The sequence below is a fragment of the Prionailurus viverrinus genome, chromosome B3, assembly GCF_022837055.1.
Source record: "Prionailurus viverrinus isolate Anna chromosome B3, UM_Priviv_1.0, whole genome shotgun sequence".
Lineage (NCBI taxonomy): Eukaryota > Metazoa > Chordata > Mammalia > Carnivora > Felidae > Prionailurus > Prionailurus viverrinus.
In genome coordinates this window covers 42,291,819-42,312,951 of record NC_062566.1, presented here as the reverse complement: position 1 = coordinate 42,312,951, position 21,133 = coordinate 42,291,819, and the positions used below count along the sequence as shown (strand labels likewise).

At 42.6% G+C, this 21,133-nt stretch overlaps 1 protein-coding gene across 1 annotated transcript in view; it reads left to right on the top strand.

Moving 5' to 3' along the window:
- MYZAP (myocardial zonula adherens protein) overlaps nucleotides 1–14,549 on the top strand; it is a 90,226-nt gene extending 75,677 nt beyond the window's left edge. Inside the window, exons 12-13 of the mRNA XM_047864465.1 lie at nucleotides 4,831–4,931; nucleotides 13,609–14,549. Coding sequence (XP_047720421.1) covers nucleotides 4,831–4,931; nucleotides 13,609–13,705 — 198 coding nt within the window. The 3' untranslated portion in view covers nucleotides 13,706–14,549. The remainder of the gene's footprint in view (nucleotides 1–4,830; nucleotides 4,932–13,608) is intronic.
- The last annotated feature ends 6,584 nt before the right edge of the window (nucleotides 14,550–21,133 follow it).

The window sequence follows — 21,133 nt, the reverse complement described above, 5'->3', positions numbered from 1 at the left end:
TACAAACCCAAATACACTCATTGCAATTTTTGCTTTAATAGTCTATAATATATACAATATGTACAAGTAACATATATAATGTATAATCTAATGGTATTTTAGAGAAATTAAGAGAAACTCGTCTTTTATATTTACTCATATAGTATCTATTTCTGATGTTCTTCATTCCTGAAAATCTGTCTCTCTCTGGTGTCATTTCCCTTCAGCCTGGAGACCTTTTATTTAGCATTTTGTGTAATGCAGCTCATATAGGGACAAATTCACTTAGTTTTCCTTTTTCTGACAGTAAGCTCTTTATTTGACTTTCATTATTGAATTATAGAGTGTTCCGGGATGACAGTTTCTTTTAGCGCTGTCTTCTGGCTTCCATCGTTTTTGATGAGATATCCATGGTAATTCAAATTATTGTTTCCCTATATGTAACAGGAATGCTTTCAAGATTTTTTCCTTATTGGTGGTTTTCACTAGTTTGACTAGGATATACCAATGTGTATTTCTCTCTGAATTTATTGTTTGGGATTTGCTGAGATTCTTGAATTTGTAAATTTATGTCTTTCACCAAATTTTGGAAAATTTTTTTTTTTCAACATTTATTTATTTTTGGGACAGAGAGAGACAGAGCATGAACAGGGGAGGGGCAGAGAGAGAGGGAGACACAGAATCGGAAACAGGCTCCGAGCCATCAGCCCAGAGCGTGACGCGGGGCTCGAACTCACGGACCGCGAGATCGTGACCTGGCTGAAGTCGGACGCTTAACCGACTGCGCCACCCAGGCGCCCCAAATTTTGGAAATTTTGAGCCATTACTTCTTTGAGTATTTTTCCTGCTCTAGTTTCTTTATCCTTCCTTCTGTGATTCCAGTTAGGCATTAGAAATTGTACCATAGTTCCAGGAAGCCCCATTTATTATCTTCAATCTTTATCTTATTCTTATTGAATGATTTGTTAATGTGTCTTCAAGTTCACTGACTCCATCATCTCCATTCTTTTCTTCAGTCTAGTGATTTTCTATTTCTTTGATTTTTTATTACATCAATTAGAAGCATATTTTCTTCGACCTCATTGTGCTCAATAGTTACAATAGCTGTTTTAAAATCCTTGTCTGAAAATTTCAACACATAAGTCATCTCTGGACTGGCATCTATTGGTTCTCCTTTTTGCTGGGAATGGTCACATTTTCCTGACTTCGCATGCCGAGTAATTTTGGATTATAACCTGGACTTTGAAAAGGTTTTGTTGTGGAGACTTTGGATTCTGTTTTATTATTGTTCTGAGCAGCACTAAGGATTTTGTTTTAGGTAATGAATTTGGTTAGACCCAACTCTACCCTGCCATGCTGTGATGGCTCATATCTCAGTTCAGTTCTTTAAGCCTTGGCTGTAAACCTCTTTGAGTTTGCCCCATACATGCATGGTTCAGGGGTTTGCTGGAGACCTGAGCTGAGTCGATACACAGAATTTAGAGTTTCTGCCTTCATGGACTCTCCTTTTGGTTTCCCCTTTACTCTTGGCAGTCCTGGTTACGCTGGACTCCTTCTGTTTTTTTGTTTGTTTGTTTCTACCAGAGAGATGATCTTTCTGTTGAATTTTTAAAGTGTCTGTGTGGTCTCCATGACAGTACTGCTCCTGGGCAAAGCTGCAAACAAAAACAAACAAATGAGTCACAGAGAACCCGTTCTAAGCCTATCACTCCCCTCTATAGCCCGCCTGTCTTTGGTCTCCAAAGACCTTAATAGATGCTTTTTTGTCTTCTGTCCAGAGTTGATTGATAGCTAATTTTTGCAGGACCAACAATGGGTTGAGTGCTCGCTGCTCAGTGTTACAAATGCAGCTCTCATTCTCTCAACTAGGAAATTACAGTGGCCTCCTTGACTAATCTTCCTACCTACAGTTTTATTTCCTTCCAGTACAACTTTCACTTGGAGGGCCAGTGGTTGAAATAAAATCTAGGGCTGACTCTGGGCTTATAGAATTGGGTATAAAGTCCTTGTAAAGGTGCATGTAGCCCTTCACAAGCAACTCTTGTTACCTGCATACTTCACTAAGGTACTTGATCTTAACCTGGTATGTTCCCCAATTCTGGACCACTCATCCCTTTGTATCTCTTACTCTCTTTCCCTTGTATAACTCCAGGAAATCTTCATGGACAGTTCAATCCTTTTCCACATCTTGCACTCAACGTATTCTCCAAGTCCCCCCTTATAGTCTGTGGATCCCTCTGGCATTGGACTAATGATTTTGTTCTTTTATTTTCTCTTTGGTAGTCTGTATCCTCATAAGACTGAAATCAAGGGTTGCAACTCATGCCCTATTTCTTTAACTGCTAACTAGCTCCCCTAACTTTACACACGACATGATACATAGTAGATAACTCATATATATACATTTGGCATTAAATTTTAGGAGTACAGGGTTTTCATATCAGCCTTCAGCAGGTATCTGATGTGCACACAGAGTCCTTCTGAAATAGAACAAAGGATTTGTGTCTACCAGTCTGCTATGCACTGTATTCAACGTACAATAAGGGTACTAACCTTGTCTTTTATGCCTCCTAACTATGGGTAGTCAACTCAGAATTATGTGAAATCGTCATTATTACTCTATTCTGAGAAAAGAGACAAGGCAGTGGGATTTCTGGAGCTTGTTAATGGGCAAGCCTCTTCTGCCTTGGTCTTTCCTAATGAATGGGAGAGTCCAAATATTGCTGGGGAAGCCGTGTGTGTGTGTGTGTGTGTGTGTGTAGATGTTGTACCTCAGGCAGTAAGCCAGCAGCAACATTTTTCTATCCTGAGCATTAAGTGATAGGTTTGGAGCCCATCCAGCTGTCGTCGCTTGTCAGCTGCTAGCGAATCTGGAATGCATTCTCCCCCTGTACACCATTTCCCACTTTTGTGCAAGGATCCATAGACTAGCAGAGCATGGGTTTGTACCAGAGCGGCTGCTTTGCTCCTCGGAATCAGCCATGTGGAGCAGAAGCTCCTGAGCTGTACCCCACTTTCTTTTGAAACAAATGAGCTTCTTTTTCAAAGGACTTTTCAACTTTCATGTGTTAGTCTACTGTCTTACAGTAGTGCTTTAGCTTCAGGTCCAATTTAAAACAAAAAAAGAAAAAAAAATTTTTTTTCTAATTATGCAAATAACATGCTACTTGTAAAAGTATTTATACATTTATATATTCCATAAATATTTATTTTGTATTTCTGACATGCCATGTTCTGAGGATATAGATAAGTAGATACGGTATTGCCTAGTGAAAATTTAGTCTAACAGTTGTTGGCAAGGATGTGGAGAAAGGGGAATGCAAACTCATGCAGCCACTGTGGAAAATGGTGTGGAGGGTCCTCAAAAAATTAAAAAATAGGACTACCCTACCATCCAGCAATTGCATTATTAGGTATTTTCCCAAAGAATACAAAAATACTAATTCAAAGGGATACATGCACCCCTATGTTTACTGCAGCATTATCTACAACAGCCAACTTATGGAAGCAGCCCAAGTGTCCATTGATAAATGGATAAAGATGTGGTCTGTGTATACTTATATGTATATACACACATTTATATATAACACACACATATATATAAGTATTTTATATAAATGTGTGTGCATATTATACACACACTCACATGCACACACAATGGAATAGTATTCAGCCATAAAAAGAGTGACATCTTGCCATTTGCAACGACATGGATGGGCCTAGAGAGTCTAATGCTAAGTGAAATACGTCAGAGAGACAAATACCATAGGATTTCACTCATATTTGGATTTTAAGAAACAACACAAATGAACAAAGGAAAAGAGAGAGAAACCAAAAAACAAACAACTATAGAGAACTGATGGTTACTAGAGAGGAGGTGGCTGGGAGGATGGTTGCATAAGGTGATGGGGATGGAAAACTATGCTTCTCATGATGAAAAAAAATAATGAAAAAGAATTAAACTAGTAATGTACAAAAAAAAGAGGAAAATTTAGCATTATGGAGAAATATACAGAAGAACCTAAAAAAATTGAAAGCTCTCAATGCACAGAGATAATCGTGTTAACCCCGTTCTGGAATTTGCATGTTTGCACTTTAGGTGTCAGGCACCGTCCCTTCTACTCTCATTCCAATATCCTCAACCCTCCTGCTCCTTTGTCCTTCATTTCCCCCATGGGGCAAATTTCCAATTCCTGAGCATCTAGTCATCAACCTAGGTAATGTCTGGCTCTGGCCTGAAGAAAAACTATTTAGAATGCTAATTTTAATCCCAAGGAGCTTGTTCTACTTTATATGTTTGAGATTCTGAATTTTCCAAACCTAAGAAATACTAATTATTAAGTTATGGAGGTATTTCCCACTAAATTAAATTAATAGACTTACTCATTTTATAGTTTAATAAGGGAGTATTAAAACATGAGCTGTACCTTATTTATAATTGCAAGGAAAGTGGTAAATATCTAAGTGCCATCAATAAGAGACTAGTTAAATAAATAATGTACATCCATACAATGGAATGCTCTGAACCCATTAAAATATCTTGCTGACATAAAAAGAAAACTAATAAACATGGCAAGATAGTCACAACAAATTGCTGAGTGAAAAAGACCCCAAATTTAGCACAGAATAGGGTATTTCGTTTGTTTCCATTTATGCAGAATTGGACCCATATGTATGTACATGCACAGAAAACTATCCGTAAGGATGTGTTTCTTTAATTCCTACTGTGGAAGAGGTGCTCGAAAAATACATTATGACATGTCCATGTCACAGGGGAAAATCGGGTAATACATGGCATGTTTGTGGGGGACAGATTTGTTTTACTAAAAGTACTTTTTTCCTCCTCTCTAGAATAATGAACTACAAAGCAGGTTGGACTATTTAACAGAAACCCAGCCCAAGCCTGAGGTGGAAACCAGAGAGATTGGAGTAGGCTGTGATCTTCTACCCAGGTATTTAGGAATTTCCTATTTTTCTGACTCAGATTCCTCTTTGACTTAGGAAAATACTTTATGGGGCTGTTATTACCAGAATTGCATTCTTTCTATCAAAAATATTTCTGCAACAGTAAATGATTGCTGCTGAGAAGTCTGGCTGGTTTCTGAGGGAGCAGGGGCATTGTGCAGGGCTAAGGGGATAGTGAAGAGAGGCCTGGAGAAGCCACGTCAGAGAAAATTGGCCCTGTCGTAAGTGCACGCATTTGTTTCTCTATCCATTCATCCATTCACTCAGCAAACATCAGTTGAGTACCTTCTTTGTGCCAGAGGCATAGGGAGAGGAATGAGATTTGGTTCCTGCCCCACATGCGGTCTGGGGAGACAGATATGGAGGCAGACACTTAGGACAGTGCCAGAGGGGCCTGCGAGGGGCTTTGGTAACACAGAGGAGAAGTTCTAAGTCTTGAACAAATGCACCTGGTCCCCAGGGCCGTAACACTGTATTGTCAAGCACTGGCTCAAATAAACGGATCTGTTTCAGTCATGACAGACAAACAAGAACGACTGCCTTGTTTGTTAAGTTGCACTTCTGAGCTCGAGGACTGACCTGTTTGTTCTTAAGCTGCTCCACACACCCATGCCTGGGTCTCTCCCTAGTAAGAGGAGAGTCTGTGACCTAGTAACTAACCCACCATCTCTAGGAGCTCAAATCTGTGCTTGGCCCAAAGAGGACATAAAACAAGTTTATAAGCATGTGGCTTACGACTTAGGTAGCCAAAATCACCAAGTACCTCATATACTGTTTGTGGGAGGGTGTATTTGTGTGTGTTGCCTTAGACATTAGCAAGCCAGGAGAATGTAGAATCCTGGAACCTTGAATGGTTACATCTGGTGGGAAACGGCCGTGAGCCGATCACCAAGCTGGGATGTAGAATACCTGGGTCTAGTCCCCCTAGCTAGTGGCAGGATACATTCAGGCTGGACTCTCTTTGCTGGGGCCTCAGTTTCCCATTCAGTAAAGTCAGTGGTTTGAGTAGGTGATTGCTCAGATTTAACCAGCACAAGCAGGGAGAAGGGTATGTAAGTAGACTCGAGGTCTCATCAATGTGGGGGACAAAGTACCGGATAAAAATAAAGCCAAAAAGAATGATCATGTCCAGGGCCTCCTTGTGAAATATAAAGTTTGATCATTTCTGTCCTTTTTTTGTTTTTCAAGAATCAAGTGGTTTAGTCCACTTTAATTGCCCACATAATAAATCTTGTTTGGCTAAGACGTGTATAAAACTATGTCTGAAACCAATAAATTGTTTGTTTTCCAATTCCCACATTTTGGCTTAAAACAAGGTTTTCAATTTGTATGCCGAAGGATAGCCTGCAGCAAACTTTTATGGCTAAGTTATGAAACCACAAAGCGGTTTTCATAATGGAAGTGCTGACAGACCCTTAACTTATGGCCATGGTGGACTTGGAAGCCACTTCAGTATCTAAAAGCAGCTTTTCCATAAACGGAACATTTGGTTTCCCCCAGGATCCATCTTAGCACTTTAACTGCGTAGGTCAATCAGCAGAGGAAATGAAAACTACGTATCCGCATTTCCGGAAAGGCAGAGTAAGATTTCATTCGCTTCCTCACAGATATTTATTAAGTGCCTACTATGTGAAAGGTGCCACGCGGGCCTGAGTGGTGAGGAGCTCGGGGTCTTTAGAGAGAATTCAGAGTAGCAGTTTCCCACCTGTGCTTGGTGCTGCTGGGCTCTGTGCTGGGGCTCAGGGTCAGGCCTCCGGATGCCTCAGGGGGTGAGAAGGTGAGCAAGGAGCTGGCCTGTGGGGACCCTCCCCCTCCTGGAAAACAAAACAAAACCAAACCTGAGAAACTCAGCTTTTAGTATGTTTTGTGTGTTGGATTCCAAGTGAGATTTTGTTTGAATAAAGAGTTCTATGGTGAAAAACAAATTAGAACCCCCTGGTCTAGTTTATTATTTTTTTTAATGTCTATTTTTGAGGGGAGGGGGTAAGGCCAGTGAGAGAGGGGGACAGGGGATCCGAAGCAGGCTCTGTGCTGACAGTGGAGAGCCCAAGGCTGTGCTGGAACTCGAACCGTGAGATCATGACCTGAGCCAAAGTCAAAGTCGGATACTTAAGCAACATAGCCAGGAGCTCCTCCAACCCCCACCCGAAGTCTAGTTTAATTCCCATCTTTGAAAAATACCAAAATCAAGGCCCAGAGAAAAGTGATTTACTGGAAACCACACAGCCAGGATTAAAACCAGGTCTTGAAAGTCCTGGTGTGGTACATGTGTGATTTAAAAAAGAATAAATAGAGGGCTCCTGGATGGCTCAGTCAGTTAAATGTCCAACTCTTGGTTTTGGCTCAGGGCATGATCTCACGGGTTCCTGAGATCAAGCCCCACATCTGGCTCTGGCCTGACAGTGAGGAACCTGCTTGGGATTCTTTCTCTCCCTCTCTCTGTGCCCCTCCCCGGCTCTGCTTTCTCGTTCTCTCAAAATAAGTAAACATTCAAAAAATAACAAACAGAGTTGCTGAATTGTGTCGTATATGTTTTAACAAAATTCCTGGTTCTTACTTGGACTTTAAACTTGCATCTAATACAAGAGCCCATGGTGTTTTCGAGAATATTTTAAAAACAACTTCCTCCAAAAGGTGCCTGGCTGGCCCAGTCGGTAGAGCACGTAACTCTTGATGTTGAGGTTGTGAGCTTGAGCCCCATGTTGGGTGTAGAGATTATTTAAAAAAAAAAAAAAAAAAATCTTAGCCCAGCCTCCTCCAAAATGTTTTAGATCAATAGAAGTATTGAATTAAGCCTCAATTATGCAGATGAGTTTTGTTCTCACTTCATGTTCTCTCAAAAAGAACCTGACAGGGGTGCCTGGGTGGTTCAGTCGGTTAAGAGTCCAACTTCGGCTCAGGTCATGATCTCATGGCTCATGAGTTCAAACCTTGAGTCGGGCTCCGTGCTCACAGCTTGGAGCCAGGAGCCTGGTTCCGATTCTGTGTCTCTGCCTCTATCCTGCTTGCTCTCTCTCAAAAAACAAAACATTAAAAAAAAGAAAAAAGAAAAGAAGAAAGAAAGAACCTGACAGTGTGGCAAGCCTCAGGCTGTGGGGCTTCCCTGCCCAGCCAGCTGCTGAGCACAGCCTTGGGCAAGGTACTTAATCTCTCTTAAGCCTCAAAGATTTCATCCTTAAAACGGAAGTGAAGAGGACAACATCATATCTCACAGGGTTTCTATGAGGATGAAATGAAACCATGTATATAAAGCATTTGGTATGGTAACTAGTTAAGCACTTAATAAATAATAGTTATGATTACTGTTAACTAAACCAAAACTCTGGTTATTATGTAAGACGCTGTATCAAATCAAATACAAGTGAATTTGGGTATGCTATGATAATTTCATTAACTTTTTACTGATGGTTATTAGTAATTTTGTGAGATGGATTGATTGTGAAATGGATTCAAGTCTATCATGCTCCAGTATGCATTAAGCTCTCCAATTAAACTATCAGTGGTTTGGAACCCTCTAGACATTGCATAAAAAAAAAAAAAACCTCTGGAAGGCCCAGTGATGGATGAGGTCTCTTCCAACTGAGACGTCAGAAGTAAAACCTAAGCCCCAGGGTGTTCCAGGCACCAGGCACGAAGCCCCACAGTAGAGCAGGCCACCCAGGACTCATTTCTGCCTGTACCTGCAAAGCCTTTCGTGCTGTGCTGCTGCTAACCGTGTTTGACTTATAATTAGAGCTGCTTGGTTTTCATGCTGGGGAAACTGGAAATCAGCCTTTTCTTTACTTTTAGAGCCAATAAGCCCCTTTTGTGAACTCCTCCCCCTACCACCACCATTTCCCCATTTTTGCCAACACCATGTACTCCTGTGGACAGGGACCCTGGGCTCGCTCACCCCCTAGTCTAGCACTTTCTTGATGCTCAATAAACATTTGTTCGCTGAATGAATGAAAGGTACATGCCAAGTGAGGACCGACGCAGGTGATCTGTACTGTAATACAACCTATTTATTTACTTCATAAAGGACCCTGAAGAAGCAATTTTTGCTTATGTTTTACTTCTTTGTGATTATTCTCCCTCTCCTCACTAGAACATAAGCTCCATCAGGGCAGGGATTTTCATCTGATCGCTAATTACCACCTCCGATCCTCACTACGGGAGCTTCTCGTGGCTCTGTCTTGGTTACGGTGGTTCTTGCAAAGCTGGCGGCCAGTCTCCTGGCTTTACTTCTGCCCTTCCTGTGCTGAGCTCTCAGGTACTTCCAGCCTCTCCAGACACAAGTCCTCATTCCCTGCTGGGTGCTCCCAGCATGCTGGCTGATTGATCTTCATACCCACCTACAGCATCCATAGCTGACTGCATCATTTTTTTTTTTCCATTGAAGCCAGTTCCTCTTAGTAGTGGTTAAGAACACTGGCTTAGAAATTAGACCTGGGTTTAGGTCCTGGGTCTGCCTCTCACTACATCTACAGCTTTGGGCAAATCCCTAACCTCTTTGAGTCTCAGTTTCTTCACTCAGAACTGGAAGGTTTTTGACAGTAATTCCCTCAGAAACTTGCTGGGATGGTGAAGTAAGATACAGGTATGAAGTCCCAGCATAGAGGGTGCATTTTCCTATTTCCATTGGTGGCTGCCACCATGGTATCAGGTCCCTAAGCTCAGTACACCGTGGGCACTTCTGCTCCAGGATGGCCTCAGTGCCCACACAGTCCTGTTTCCTCCCTGCATGACCTGCTTCGTGACCTCCATACCCCCTGCCACCAGCCTGCTGGAGACCCAGGTTCTCTGTGTCTAGTTGACTCAAATACCACCTTCTGCCTCGTTTCTCCTTTTCATCTAACCCTTGCATTCCATACATTTCTAGAGAGCACAGATCTTAAAGACGGAAGGAAAGGGCTGAGAAGGCACTCACTGTCATTTCAGGGGTTTTAAACACCTGTCTTTTAGAAAAGACTTAAGAGTTTGATTTGAAAGTTTGATATATATTAAGTAAAGCCACTGAGAGTAATTTCCAGTCCGCTAGCCTTCAAAGAGAAAATGAAAAACAAAAAATGAAAAGAAAAAAAGACTTTCTCCTTGCCCCTTAGTGAAACTTGGCTTCCAGCAAGCTCATAAATTATGCCTGAATAGGTGTGATGTAATGGAAACATATTCCCCGTGGTCACAAGTGCCCAGCACATAGTAAGCGCTTTAAAATGCCTCCATCTCCTATTTCTATCGTAGAGACCAGAACACAAAGTAGTTTTTTGTCAAAGCTCTATTTGCTGACTCTGCTATTGTTTCCCCCGGGGGAACTGCCTCTTTATGGATTAATAAAAGGTTAACAATAGCCTTAAAGTGTTAAAGAAAATGGCTGAATTTTAGTTCTGTGGTTGAAATTATTTGTGTTCTTGAAATCCTGTTGTTTCCTAGTGATCAACCAAATAAAATACCTCACTTCCTTTTGAAAGGCTGGGATAGGAAAGCCTGTTTTTGAAACCCAGAACGTTCACCTTTATAAATATTTCTGGACTTTATGGGCTTTTAGGATATTATCACCAGAGACCATTTCCGTTATGTGGAATTTTCACAGTGGTTGGCACAAATCACCATCTGGCTCCTGCCCCTGGCACTCCACCAAAGTGCCTGGTCGGGTCACTGGGGACCCCTCGACTGACAGATCTTGTGGATTCCTCTATCTATGGCAGGTGACCTGCTGACCACTTACTCCTGGGAATCCTTCATCCCCTGGTTTCCTTCGTCATCCATACATTGAGTGATAGCTGTGTGCCTGGCCTGAGTGAGCTGCTAGACTCACGGAGAGGGGTGAGCTACGGTTTTCACCCTTCACGAAATTGTAACTGGCAGAGGATGTGTAGACCAATGGGGGCTGTGGGATGCTTCCAGTGGTGTGCCGGAAGCCCGTAAGTCCTTTTCGCGGTGTATGTGGGGAGGATGGTTTGGAGAGCATGGAGAAGACATACTGAATCTCTTGGAGAGACACATAAAAGTTTAAAATCTCCCCCAAGCTTCTAACACACCGCCTAAGAAGCTGTATCCCAACTATAGTTGCAGATCACTTCAGGGTAGTGGGAGGTGTTAACTGCTAGGAAGGTTTAGCAAAAGTGATTTTGTGGAAGCAGAAAAGTGAGCACCACTGTTCAAGGAAACTGAAAACAAGCAGAAAAAGAAAGGAATGATCGTTTCTATCCTTGCGGTGCAGAATCAGGGAAACTGTCATATTGGAGGTGATGTCTGAGTCTTGAAATACAGGCAGGGATTCACCAGACCCATTTGATTAGGGGAGCATTCAAGGTGGAGGGGACAACATGAGAACGGCAGTGTGGCCATGATGAAAACCATGGGAGAAATAGCAGGAGATGGTAGAGGGCCTTTAAGACCATGCACAGGAGCTTAGACTTCATCCAGGAAGCAATGGGGCAACATTGAAAAGTCTTAGGAACAGTAATGTGCTTCTTTTATCAGTGAGATCTCTTTGACAGCAAAATGGGTAGAGGATTTGCAGAGGGGGAAGACTTGCTGAGACGGAAGGCAGGGAGACCATTTAGAATACTCCTGAAGTATTCAAAGTAGTCAAAGATAGTCAAAGATAAATGTTGAGAGCCTGAACTCGGGCAGTGGCTGAGGGAATAGAGAAGACAGATGACAAACAGTAGCTAAGGAGGTAGATTCCCTATCACTTTGTGAAAGATTGGCTATGGGCAGTTCAGGGAAGGGAGCGGACTCGTATCTCATACATACAATTGGTCATTGCAGCAGTTGGGGTAAGAAATGTTAGCTGCTGTAACAAAAAGCCCACAAACCTCAGCTTGGCAAAATACTGATTTCTCGTGATCGTGATACGGTCCAAGACTAACTGGCATGGGCCTCCTTGCACACAGTCATTCAGGAGCCCAGATTCTTTCAACTAATGACTCTGCCTGGGTTTTGGAGACCTTTTGGGCCCTCCGCTACATCCTCTGCATGAAAGGGAAGAGATTGGGCATGGAGGGTTATGCAGAAGGATTTTATGGGCTAAACCTGGAAGTAACATACATCATTTTTTCCCCTTTAGTCATATGGCCCATTACATTGCCAAGGGGGCTGAGAAAGGTAGTTATGTGTCCAGGAGGAAAAAGAAGTGGGATATTTTCTCCATCTCAGTCACCAAATCCTGGTTAATTCTACCTTCCCAGTATCTACCTACCTTTTCCTTCCTACTTCACCTCGAGTGCTACAGTCAGAATTCAAGTTCTCATGACCTCTCTCTCGCCTCCTAAATAGCAAAAATCTGTTCACTTTCTGCCTTCAGACTAACCCCTCTGCAGCCAACCATCAGTGGTGCCAAGGAATCTTGCTAGAATAAGAACATGAGCATATCACTCCCCGCCTTAGTGGCTCTGTGTCCCTTTCTGAACTCCTTAGCAGGGCACACAGGGCCCTTCCACACCAGGCCTCGTCTTCTGCCATTTTCCATCGTGAACTCTTTGCTCCAGTCCTACCAAGTGTGTCTTTCCACACCCAGAGTCCTTGTGTTCACCCTTCGTTTGCCTTTGCGCACACTATCCCTTCTGCCTGAATTCCCATCTCCTTGTCCACCAGAGGAACGCCTAAGCACCCTTCAAGATGCCCCCTCTGTGCAAATTTCCAGATGCCCTCCTCCTAAGTGCCGCGAACTCGTTCTGCCCTCAGTTTGCCCATAATATGTTAATTCTTGTATTGCTCAAGGTCCTGGCAAGACAGGAAGATTGAAGAGACTTAGATGAAGGTTTGGACAGCTTTGAGAAAAGTAAACGAGGGACAGTGGCTTACTCTGGAGCTAGCACAGTGGAAGTGGTCACCAGACTGGGCCTCTGCAGAGGCAGGGGGAAGAAGCCAATAGAACACACAAAAGGGGGGTGCTGGGAACTGTGGCCTCTGCTAGAGGAATGCAGCCAACCACCAACCTGCAGCCTGGCCAGAAGGGAACAAGTGTGATGACCTCACCGTCCTTCCATTCTCTTATCCCCTGCTACCAGTTCCCAACTGGTCAAAACCAACTGGAAGCTAAATTCTAAGGGAGCCCATGGATGCTGACATCAGGTCAGCTTCCCAAAGGCACAGAGTGGGGTGGAGAAGGGGGAGAGTTATCCGAATGGGCAAATGGAGAATATCCGGCTCATTTTGCATCTATTATAGTACCTAACACACTACATTAAAATCATTTCATTTTTTTATTAAAAAAATTTTTTTAATGTTTATTTGAGAGAGAGAGAGAGAGAGACAGAGTGTGAGGTGGGGAGGGAAAGAGAGAGAGGGAGACACAGAATCTGAAGCAGGCTCCAGGTCCTGAGCTGTCAGCACAGAGCCTGACTTGGGGCTTGAACTCACAAACTGCAAGGTTGTGACTTGAGCCAAAGTCAGATACCTAATCGACTGAGCCACCCAGGCTCCCCTACATTAAAATAATTTTGAGTTCTTTAAATACATGGTTTTTTTTTTATTTTTCTGAATGATATTTAGCATGACCTTTCAAAATTGCTAAGATTAATGGCCCCTCTTATAATATTTAAACAAAAGATTCAACTGCATTCTGTCAGTTTATTTTCAGGCTGCCGTGGCTGCAAAACCATTTTCTAGAGCTGTCTCACTTGAAGACTGTGGGGAGTTTTGGTCGATCTTCCTGACTTGCCTTTTCTCGTTTCTCAGCCCAACAGGGAGGACTCGTGAGATCGCAATGCCTTCCAGGAATTACACACCGTACACACGAGTCCTGGAGTTAACCCTGAAGAAAACTCTGACTTAGGCGCCTGGAGACAGTCGCTTTGGACAGAGGGACAAAGGCCCTAGAACTCTGTGGCTTGAGGCTGGGAAAGGTGGCTACCACCTCGTCCTATACAGGTTTAAGCCAGAAAGGAGATTGCTGACTCTGATGTACTTCTAAAACATGAAGGAAAGTGGAGGTGGAAGGGGAGGGCAGGAGAGAGAGGTGTCGAGGTCATATTTCAAACACCCAACCGTGCTATACTGGGCCGTCATTAGCTTTGGGAGTAGACACTGAAATTCTGTCAGGAGAATTCCCTCACAATTTATTTTCTGTTTTACTAGCCTTCAGCTGGGAGGAAAAAGGGCATTAATTTGAAATTTCACGTTATTCACGTCAGGATCATTTGTTACAGCATGAAGGTTTTATTTACCCATAAAAGTATTAGAGGCAGTGTTTCTCTGGTGCCGAGAAGCCTGTCTGCGGGAGCGTGGGCACCTGGGGAGACCTGGCCAGGAGGGAAGGCTTCCCAGCATGCAGACGCTCTCTCTTCTTGGTGCCAGGATGTGTGTGGGGTGTGGGAGACGCGGTTGGAGACTGGCCTCCTGCGGGCATGGGTGCCTCATTCCCATGTGCTAATCCTCCGGTTTAATTTGTGCCTTATGTCTATATGGGGCTCACTGAAATCAATGTATTTATTTTACCTGTGATTTTTTTCTTTCTCATTTTAACTGAAAAAATTTTGTATGTTGTGGAAATGTAATCATTTCATGTTTTCAGTATCGACTGGTGTTTTTGTTAAATGAATAATTTGTTCATGCATGCTCTACTTTGATATTACAATCTGTGTCACATATGTTTAATAAATGCCATATATTTTGTTCTACCCGTGTTGGCTCTGTGTTTCATCCATGGGCAGGTAGAAGAGGTAGACAGCGGAACCGGGATCTGGAATGTCAAAGTGAGGGCACAGTGATCTTTCAGTCAGTAGCCCTTAGAAGCATTTATAAACCATAAGAGAGGGTGTGTGTATGTGAGAGAGCACCAGCGTGTGTGTGTGTGTGTGTGTGTGTGTGTAAACCCTGAACATTATCTGCAAACTCTAATATTACATAGTAATTTTATCTTATTGAAATGAAAAATAGCTTTGTATGCAAGGTTTTATCCTAAATAAAAAAGTAACATTCTAGAATAGTGCCTCTATCAATATTTTCATTTCAGTCCTTCTTCGCTTTCTTCACACACACACACACACACACACAATTTATTTTGTTTTTAAAACAAGCATGGCAGTATACTGAGAAGCAGAATCATGATATTGAGTAACATGGGCTCAGGGGACTGAGCTCCGTCACTAGTATATGCTTTGGGCAAGTCGCAGAACCTCTTCGAGCCCCTGTAAGATGCAATCAGTGATAGTTCTTTCCTAACCGGAGTTGGTGTGAAGATTACATGAGTTAATGTCCATGAAGTTCTAACGTGATGCGTGGCACACAGTAGGCACTTGCTTACTAAGTGCTATTATCAATACATACCTTTGTAATGTACTTACTATACTGTGATCAATCTAGATATGGATATAGGTATATAGATCTATGGTACTGCTTCTTATAATTAATTGGATTCCATTTCATTGGCATACTATGACTTGACATATCCAGTCAGGTTGGAATTTTGGAAGTTGTCTCCTTGTCTTAAGCAGTCCTCTGATGAATCCTCTTCTACACGCATCTTTGTACACTTGCCTAACTACTTTCTCAGGATAAATTCCTAGAAGAGGAATCGCTGCGCTGAGACAAAAATGATGTGAACTTGGGGTGCCTGGGTGACTCAGTCGGTTAAGCATCCGATTCTTGATTTTGATTCAGGTCATGATCTCACAGTCCGCGAGACTGAGCCCCACACTGGGCTCTGCGCTGACAGCACAGACTCTTTCTTCTCTCACTGTCTCTCCCCCTCTCTCTCCTTGCCCCTCTCCCACTTGTGTGTGCATGCTCTTTCTCTCTCAAAATAAAGAAACATTTTTAAAAAATTATGCCAACTTAAGTCTTCTGGTGCATATGCTCCAACCGGGGCTGTGGAAGTGTGTGTCCATTTAAATTCTTATCAACAGGATGAGAATGTGGTTTCCTGACCCCTTTGCCAACACTGGGAATGAGAAAACGAAGGAGTATATAAAGTTGCTTGCTTGAGGCAGCCCTGTCCCCCTAACAGGCAGTGAAAAAAGTTCCTTCAGGATATTGCCTTTGGATACCTGAGCTCAGGGACTGTGCAGGTGTGAGCTGCAGGCCTGTAGGCGTCCCGAGGGCCCAGAGAGAACATAGGCAGCAAACAGGAAGCAGGCCTGGACTTAGAGGAAGCGGGCTTGCTTTCCCCGGGATCCTCGAATCAGAGAAGTCCTGCTGCTTAGTCAAAAGCGAGAGCCAGCCATGGAGACAGAAAATATTCAAGCCCTGTGACCGAAATGGGGTTAGAATCTGGGTGGGACTGGCCCCAGAGGGCAGACTTCAGGGCTGGCAGGGAAAGGGACATCTGGAAAGAGCTCGGAGTTGATGTGACAGGCCCTCCCCCCTCTAGAGGGGGCATCAACCAAGGCTGACCTCTGAGCTGGTGGTGAGTCTACCCTGGGCACCCTCTTCCTCCCCCAGCAAATGCTGTCTTCCTGCTCCAGGAGCTCTGGGGGTGGTCCCCCTAAGGTAAGGGGTGGGGTGGGAGCATGTGACAGGAAGGGCAGGATTCCCTCGTGTGTTGGCTCAGGCCACCTCAGACCACAGTGCTCTTCTTCACATCCAGACTCAGAGGCCCAGTTCAGTTCAACCAGCGCATGCCATGGGCGCTGGAGAGACAGACATGTGCACCTCGAGACCCTCGCCTCTGCAAAATTGTTCCCAGTGAGTCTGGCTCTTCCTGATCTCTGCTGTCTCTGAAATCCCAGGGGTACTTTTTCCTAGGCCCTCCTTATTCTATCTAATGACTGATCATCATGTCCATTTCCTGTCTCTCCTTGGGAGGTAATTTCCCATAAAGGAGGGGACCCATTCCAAACCCTGATAATCATGAAGAAATCTACAAATGCAAAACACTCCAGAAAGAGCCCTGGCTGGGGAAGTACAGGACACCAAGAGTTACTGAGCCAGACCCGGCATATATCCATTAAATCTTGGCAATCATTCTATGTGGAAGATGTTACTAGTGCCATTTTGTGGACAAGGAAACAAACTCAAAGAGAGATGAAAATTGTCTGAAACCACACAGGCTTAATTCCAGAACACAGGTGGGAAGTCTGGAGTCAGTCCCGGGTCTGCAACTAAATCACAGTACCTGTTTGGTGAGGCCACTTGAGCTCTCAGGCTCAGTGCTCTGAGTAGTTTTGCCTCGAACTCAAACTGTACCCCCCTCATAGGCCTGCTGTGCAGATCACGTGAAAGAACGTGGGAAAATTTGCCAGACACATGCCGACAGTTGCCACCTGCCATTATTACTAGTAATCATTGGGAAAGAGGTGTTGCATCATGAATATTTGCAAATCCAAGGATCTCCTCTTATTGAACACAGATTAGAGACTCCATGAAGACTAGTGAGCGGGATTGTGTGGGAGGGGAGTGGGGGAAAACATGTGGTGGATACACAGATTAAATAAACTGTAGTGTCCTTTTCCTCCTATGCAAATCTGAGAATAACCCATTTGATTTTGTCAGGAAAGGGAAAGGCCAAAAAGGAGACTGGAGATGTATTTCTGGAAAGAGAGACCAGAGGCAAAAAGAACCAGAGGGAGACTGGTGGCTAAATTTTGGGATAATGTGTCGGGACAGGATTAGATTACTAACACACGGTGTGTAGTATAAATTATTTGAGCACTCTTTGTTGAAAAGACTACCCGTTTTCCACCTAATTGCTTCGGTACCATTGTTGAAAATCACTTGGCGATATTTGCATCAGTCAATATATACACTCACTACTTTGTTACATCGATCTATTTGCCATCTTGATACCAAGTCTACACTCTCTTGATCATCAGAGTGTTCTAATAAGGCTTGAAGTCAGGTGGCACAGGCTTTCCAACTTTGTTCTTTTTCTAAGTGGTTTAGGGTATTCTGGGTCCTTCACATTTCCATATGAGTTTTCCAGTCTGTCCATTTCTACCAAAGGCTGCTGGGACTTTGATTGGCATTGCCCTGAATAAGACAGATCACCGAGGGGAACACCAAGACCTCACTGCTGAGTCAGGCCAATTTGGAGCGACATCATGGCCTAGCTGGCAGTGCTAGTCAGGTCCTGAAGGTTGGGGTTGCTTCCCCGTCTTCAGTTGGGAAGGTGCCCGGTAAAAACTGCCATCATGTATTTTGATAAAAGCATAGTATAATCTTTGTGGAATTCCGAACAAAATATTATAAGAAACATTAATTTGTGCCCAAGGGCCGTAAAACCCATGTAATTTGAATGCAATAAAATATAAATAAATAGCAAACAGTTCTTAGGGGTTTTCTCTTAATTTTTCAACACATACTTTTGAGTTTTAACATACAGCATTTACAGCACTCACCTTCCTGAATTAGGGGCGGGAGGGGGTTAAGAAATAATTAGTAGGCAATTTTTTGGCCCTGGGACTTTTCTTGTAAATGTTTTCTTTGGCAGCCATACTCTTGAGAACAGGAAGTTACTCTCTTGTTACAGATTTAAGACTTTTCTGAGCCAAATAACAGAAAGCTGGATTAGTTCTGAAATGAAGAGGGGGGGGGAAAAAAAAAACAACTCTAGGCTCTTGCTGGAGATTAATGACATCTTGCAAATATTTTAATTCTCTCCTTTCCTCTTAACTTGCCACCCTCCTAAACAAAACACATTCAGCCTGAAAAAACTTAACCGGTCACTTTGTGGCCCAAACCCTAAAATAAAAGTGTCTTTATGGTACCCATGAATTTATTTAAACATTTTTGGGGGGCTGGGAAGGAAATTAGGGCTGTCTCAAGTTAACCTTGTTTTGGTCCCCAAATCCTCCATATGGAATTAAAAATAGAAAATATGTTATGAAGATGCTAATGTTTCCACAGTGATCATAAAGATTCATAATTTTCTTTTAAAACGGCTTTTCTTAAAATCGGTAACAACGTTGTGTCAAGCTTTGTAAACAATGACTATTCAGATGCTTACAAACAATTCTTTAGGAAATATTCAAAACAACAGAATTAGAACCTTTGATTCTAGCACTTATTTAGTTGGACTATACAAGGAAACTGGTTTCCTCCCAGAAAAGGCTGAGTCTTTCTGAGTTAAAATTCCCTTTTTATACTTAATTCTAGAGAAAATAAACCCTGTAATCTTAATGAAATTTGTACTCCGGGGGGACGTTAATTCTATAAATTATCTGAGAATCGTTTATGGGGATTCTTAAAACACAGAAGATGTTAGGGAAACTGAGATTCAGGGGTAAAGAACACTTCCATGTAGTAAGTATGTATCTTCTACTAGTGACCTAGGAAGTTTCCATGGGATTTACTGTAGCCTCTCAGAAAAGAAAAATGTTGGGCAAAAATTTTCATTTATACTCCTGACACACACAAACTCCAATGCCCTGGTACCCAGGGTCTGCACAGAGGTGGAAAGGGTCTGGGGTAGGGTAACGGGGTGAGTGGCTGGCTGAGGGGATGCTCACCCAGATGGTCAGTACATGCCCATCTTAAAATCACTCAAATTCATGATTTTGAAAAACTCTGTCCTGTCAAAAAAATCCATGTGTAGAGTGGACATGGCCAAAGACCCACAATTTGCAACCCTTTACTTACATTATCAAACTTTTTTTTCTGTGCATTATAAAAAATAGTCCTTCAAACTACCTTTTTCTCTTGTCTGCTGGAAATGATGTTCCTCTCACATCATTCATTATAGGACTTTTTTTTTTTGTCTTCTGACAACTTCAGGGTTTTTTTTAAAGCCTTATAGACAATCTTAAATTACTCAGAGCTGTCATCCACTAGATATAAAAATTAAATTAAGCTCAAGAATTCTAGGTGATGGAAAACATTATCCAGTTCCATAAGATATGGGCAAGTATGGGAGTACAGCAAGGGTTGATAAGACCCGAAATATCATCAATGTTGGAGGAGTATTTATTTACAGGGAGCTACCTGCTTCCTGGTTTACTGCATACCAAATATTTCTTCTCAACATTTATGAGCTTAAATAGATGCAGATGTTGCCAAAGAATGTATTAAAACATTAATCATCCTAGAATCATATCATTTAAGCGTTGAAAGGCATCTTGGAGTTTGTCTGGTTCAATACCCTCATTTTAAACAGGAGGAGACTGAAATCCAGAGAAACTGGCCACAAAGTTAGTGGTACATAAACCCTCTCCCCATAAAGACACAGTTGGAGATTGACAGCCACCCCTTCAATTTTCTGATCTCGATCACCTTTATTGTCCTATTTACTATGCTTGACTGTTCTCTCCTCCAAAGTTTTGGGAAGAAAATCAAGGACTTTTTCTTTTTTGAATAATTCTCCCTACTATATATTTCATGGGCATCCCTTGTGCCTCCCCCTCACTTCCCCTAGCTGAAGCTTTCCAGAGCTGTGTTCTTTTTTGTGCAAGACAGAACATTAAAGGTGACCAGACACTTGATTTTGGCCAGGTCTAGCAAGAGGAGAGGGGTAGCCAGCTTTCTCGAACTCCATCCTGCTGCTGGTCACCAGTTTATTTCATAGCCTCTGATAGACCTCAGACTGCAAAGAGTGAGATATATTGTGTGCTGACATTATAGTCAAGGCCTGGTTCTTCTTTCCCTCCACGCAAGGCTCAACTCCAAACTCCCTTCCACGTAAAATTTGAAAGGAAAGGAAAGGAAAGGAAAGGAAATTGTGACATCTCACCCTTTAGTGACTTTGCAAATTACCTCCCTTACTCTCCTTTTCTATTTTCTGAGAAATATATGTGAAAACCACTTTCTCTGAGCACAAAAGAAGCATAAGCATATTTATCTGCATTTATTTTTGATGAAATAATTTTTGTAGCCATCTTATGATATACGATGTACTCAATGTTTTATGAAAAATCTTAGACAAGGTCCATTTACATATAGGAGGTCTGCCCTCCAGCATGGAATCTGAACCAATTCCAAGCCAAGTTTTGTTTTGACATTCTCCTACTTTGCCTGTTCTACATATTCTCCAAATCCTGGATAGGAGGCCCTCTAGGGTCTTCCTGCTATGTAAACCCTGTTGTAATACTCTCTCTGGTCTACTCTTCCTCTCCAGTTGTTCAAAAACCTCTCAATTTTCTCCCTTTACCTCCTATCAAACTCCACTCCTTTAGTAGAGGTTATCACCTTAGGTCAGATAGCCATTTGGAACCAATTCATACTGGTGTGTAAATGACTGGTCGGCCACAAACCTTTTAGAAATATCTATGGTCTCAAAGGAAGATCCTTGTTAACCTAGTCATCTTGTTGCCGGAATTTCAGTGTGTCACAG